Source organism: Seriola lalandi, unplaced genomic scaffold (genome assembly GCF_002814215.2).
Source record: "Seriola lalandi dorsalis isolate HSWRI2012SDOR001 ecotype SW California unplaced genomic scaffold, Sedor1 jcf7180002054511, whole genome shotgun sequence".
Lineage (NCBI taxonomy): Eukaryota > Metazoa > Chordata > Actinopteri > Carangiformes > Carangidae > Seriola > Seriola lalandi.
In genome coordinates, this window is record NW_019525064.1 from 149,021 (window position 1) to 153,830 (window position 4,810).

General features: G+C 44.0%; 1 protein-coding gene across 5 annotated transcripts in view; it reads left to right on the plus strand.

Moving 5' to 3' along the window:
- Window positions 1-4,725, plus strand: part of fryl (furry homolog, like) — a 54,716-nt gene extending 49,991 nt beyond the window's left edge. For all 5 annotated transcript variants that reach the window (XM_087175848.1, XM_087175846.1, XM_087175847.1 and 2 more), the window contains 3 exons: window positions 1,282-1,392; window positions 1,907-2,100; window positions 2,687-4,725. In XM_087175848.1, coding sequence (XP_087031974.1) covers window positions 1,282-1,392; window positions 1,907-2,100; window positions 2,687-2,927 — 546 coding nt within the window. In that variant the 3' untranslated portion in view covers window positions 2,928-4,725. The remainder of the gene's footprint in view (window positions 1-1,281; window positions 1,393-1,906; window positions 2,101-2,686) is intronic.
- Window positions 4,726-4,810: the final 85 nt, after the last annotated feature.

Below are 4,810 nucleotides of genomic sequence, written 5' to 3' on the forward strand. Positions count from 1 at the left end.
CCCCCCATCGTCTACATCTTTATCTCTGTCTCTGCCTTGATCGGTCATGCTCCCCAGCTGAACTCCCCCATCCACCCAATCATAATGTACTCCTGTGTTCGCTTCTTTCTGTTGCCACATCCGGATAATCAACATCTTTACCTCTTCGTCCTGCACACTGACTGTGTGCTGATGGAGGAAGGTGTGTAAATGTATTCAGTGCAGAGTTAGTGATGGTTTCAGTAGGAGAGGATGGGTGGAGAGAGGTTTACATTATTTTCATTTTGCATGTTAATTGTTCCATCCCCACATTTTTTTTCTCCCTCCATATTTTCCTGGTTTAGGGTCTTAATGTTCAGTAATGACCCACTGCTCCGGGTCATTACTAATCATAATAACTTTATTTATAACGCTTTGCTTCACAAAGTTGCAAAGGAAAAATCCAAAGTAAGTAGAAATAAAAACATCTCAAATCAACATCATGCAAAAAAAGAAGTGACAGTAAGTGAAAAGAATGAAATATGTAAAAGCAATAATTCTGGATAAAACAATATAAATAAAACATGTATCAGACTTTACCAAAGGCTGAGACAAAGACGTGTGTTTGAAGAAGAGATTTAACAGCGTCTGATTTGAGGAGAGTTCCAGAGTGAATGACCGCTCACCTTTAGTCACAAGCCTTGACCTTTGGGTGACCAGCAGGCCTCCTTCTGCCGATATGAATCCTCCGTTGGGCACATACCGTGTCAATAAATCAGTGATGTAATTGGGGGCAGAGCCATTTAAGGCCTTTAAAGTCAGCAATAAACTTTTAAAATGGATCCGAAATCAAACAGGGAGCCAGTGAAGGGAGGCGAGCTCCGCAGTCATGTGACCGCACCTGTCGGTTCCAGTAATCGGACGAGCAGCTGCTCCAGCTGAAGACGGCCTGGCTGGCACCTGAATAAAGTGCGTTACAATAATCACGTTTTTAGATCAGTGATTGATGAAAATGATCCTGAGCTGGTAAAACACGTGCACCTGGTCGCAGAGGCCGTTAGGGAGCGTTACACGTGGTGGTGATGGATACTTCTCTAATTAAGACCTCATGACTAATTCTAGCAGTAGTCGACTCACCTCTGGCTCCGTGGCCTGAACCGGACGGCACCTCGCTCTAGGCCGTGTTAACCCTTTCATCTACTCCCACGTCTCTAACCCAGGATACCCATCCGTCTAATCATTTGATCATCAGAGTCATTTCAGTGCAGCTCTAGGCGATGGGAAGCCGGCGGGTAAATCCTGTTTGCCTCTCTGTCTCTGCAGGAGCTGGAGTTGTGTCGCAGGCTCTATAAGCTGCACTTTCAGCTGCTGCTGCTCTTCCAGGCCTACTGTAAACTCATCAGCAGGGTGGACACCATCAAGAGGGAGGCAGAGGTGAGACTAAAACACACCGGCTCCAAGATGAGCTGGATGTGCATGAATACGCTTGTTGTTTAGTTTTCACTGAGAACGTCTGCAGCGCATTTCACATTCAGTGGGAGTTGAAGTTCGTCTCGGTGAAACTGACAGTTAATCTGCTTCATCTCCGTCGCCAGAGAAACAAGAACAGACAAATAGAATTATACTGCATCATGCACTGTGCTCCACTCGTGTTGTTGCTTCACTGTCTCTGTTTCATTTCTGTTTTCTTTTCCTAAAAATATATTTAAAGTTTAATTTCACATCAATTGCCACTAAGTTGATTTGTAAAATCCAGTTCAGGTGTTGGTTAAATTCGTGATCGTAGCTGAACTTGTACAGCAGCTGATCCGTCTCCCGGCTGCATCTTGATGGAGCTTTAATTAGATTAAATTAGATTTAATCAAGAGCTTTATTTTGCTGACTTCCTGTGTAGATTTTGCACACGCAGTGCCAGTGATATTAATATATTTGTGTTTGCGTTTCCAAGGTGACCAACATGTCTGAAGAACTCACTATCCTGGAGAGCTGTTTGAAGGAGGCAGAGACAGGAAATGACAGTCAGGAGGATGTGTGTATGTCGGACACTGCCCAGACCAACACAGAGACGGCCATCCAGTCTCTGATCGAGACTCTGAGAGGCAGAGACTTCAGATCCGCCCTCACACAGGTCAAAGTCTTCAGGTGAGACGGACCGCAACTTATATTATATTTTCTGTGCTCACATAATAAGTCAACTGATAAAAAAAAATAAATAAAATGTTTGACTAATTGATTATCATAATAATCATTAGCTGAATGAATAAGATGCAGTGGTTTTCAGGTTCCTATCACACTGAAGCTTTATTACTATAATGCTGGTAAAATCACTGTTACCTCACTAAACGGCCATAACTCTCAAATTCATTCACTAATTATGACACAATTTAACTCAAATATCTAACAGGATAAAATGAAGTGATGACATTTAATATCCACTTTGGCCATCACTCAGCGCTGTAACTCAGGAAGGAGAGACTGACCATGTTTCCTGTAACTTGACTGTTATTGGAAGGAACAACCACAAGGGGGATTGTGGTTCTTGAGATCTGAAGTTTCTGCTCAGACCTGAGGCTGGTTAAAAGGGGGAACCAACGACTGCAGTGGACACTTGACTGTATATATAAACATAAACAGACACCTGCTTAGTAAAAACATGTAACTGGCTTTCTGTGTGATCACACCTCATGTTCTTCAACATCTTCTAACCTCCACCCTCCGTTGTCTTCAGGTCTCTCTGGCCCAACGACATCTTCGGCAACGAGACAGATAATGCAGTTCAGACCCTTCTGCACATCTACTTCCGTCACCAGACGCTGGGCCAGACGGGCTGCTTGGCGGTCGTGGGCCCCAGCAGGGACCTGTCTCAGGCGAGCACCCGCCTGATGGAGCTCAACCTTCAGATCCGTGAGGCTCTGAGTCAGGCGCAGGCCTGCCAGCCCCACACCACCATGGTCAGCACTGGACTGTGAGCCTGTGGTACGGCAGACTAGACTGGACAAAAGTACCCCTCCCGCTCTCTGCAGACCTCCTCGCCGCCGCAGAGGGAGGCTCGACAGTGAGGGGCTTCACAGGAGGACGAGAGAGACTCCACCTTTAAAGGGCTAAAGGATGTGTGGGAATAACTGTGACTCTTGATATGTATTATTACATGTATGAATGCTTAAAGCTAATATCTTTTCCCAGACTAAGCCAACTTGCAAAATTCAGTTGCAATAAGTCATGTGGTGGTGTGGCTGGGAAAGAATAGAGAGGACGCAGTGGGATGATACTTTTTTTTTTTTTGTTTGTTTCATGATTTTTAAGATATTTTTTGTTGCTGGATCTGACCTGATGAGCATATCGTACCGACCGCTGGTCCCCCCCCACCCCACCACCCCGGGGCCTGGGCTGGGAGGTGGTGTATGTGAGCATGTCCAGAGGAGGTGTCGTATGTGTGAGGACGCACCGTCACGATTCATAAGCAAAACACAGAAAAACCTTGTTTAAAAAAAAAAAAGAAAAGAAAAAGAAAAAAAAAAGAGTTTTCCAAAGCATGCTTGAAAGAGAAAAAGCACTGCAAGAATATTTTTTTGAGAAATGTATTTTTTATTAGAGCTAACATCCTAGGTTGTAAATGTTAGGATATTTAACATGTAATTGTAACCCTGTAGGGAACGTTTGCCTTCAGGGAGTGTAAAAAGAGAAATATATCTGTTTATTGATCTGCTTTGAGAGGAGAGTCCCCTTCAACAGGTCTTCACGCAAAACTCACTCTTAAACCAAATAAGTAGCTGCCTTTAGAGACTCTTGACTGTGTGATATATATTGGATATTCTGGTATACGCTCACACACAAATGCATATAATTGCACACAAGTGCAGACTGGCTACAACTCATTAAGGAAACATAACTTATTTTACTCTGTATATATTTTAGAAAATGTATAGTGTAAAACCAGTATTTTTCCCTTGTACTTTTGTGTAATGCACTGTTCATCCGAGTAGGATGTATGTATAAAGCTAATGTGATGAGAGAAAGCCAAGACCAGATCTGAGTCATTAATGATCCGCTCCACCCTCCTCATCCAATCACTTCAAAATTTCCCAAAGGCTGCCTTGGTTGGTGGTGGTGGTCTTCCAAAAGTGAGTGTGTGGGTGGGGGGTGGGGGGGTATCAGGGCTCATTTGGGGACAAGCCACCTGTCTGCCTTTGTGATGGTGATGGCATGGGAGATCTGATGTAGCCTTTTATCTCCCGTCTGAACGCACCGCTCCAGCCAAGACACGTCATTCGCATTCCTTCTCTCCACTGTGATCTTTGTGTTGGCACCGCAGCACCACGCCTCATGAGCGGGAGACTCGAGGTTTATGTTTGTCCATGTAGGTTGAACACGTTGCGGAGCAGCGCTCGCCCTCTGCCACATTTTGATCCCGTGTTTTTTTTTCCTCTTCCCCGTGGGGGAATGGCTGTCGTTGAAGCTGCGCTACGCTTTCAGAATGGCCCTACTTGCTGCTGTGACTGCAGGACATGAACCGTTACCTGAACGCTTTCTGGAAATCTTGTCATGGCACATTGTAACAGTCACTGTACTCATTCCTCAGAGAGCTTTTTTTTTTTTTTTTTTTTTCCTGCTTGTCTGGTACATTTGAATGCTGTTCTTAATTATTTAATGAATATATTATTTACCTGGAAGACGTTTTAATGTAGAGGTGCATTATACTTTTTTTTTTTTCCTTGTTCACTCACATACCAGCCTTCTCTCTGGATAAATAAAAACCTAATCATACAATTTGACTTTGGTCATAACTTGATAAATTGTGGAAACATGATTAGCGTTTGAGGTTTATGAGGATAAGAAGCCCCCCCACCCCCCC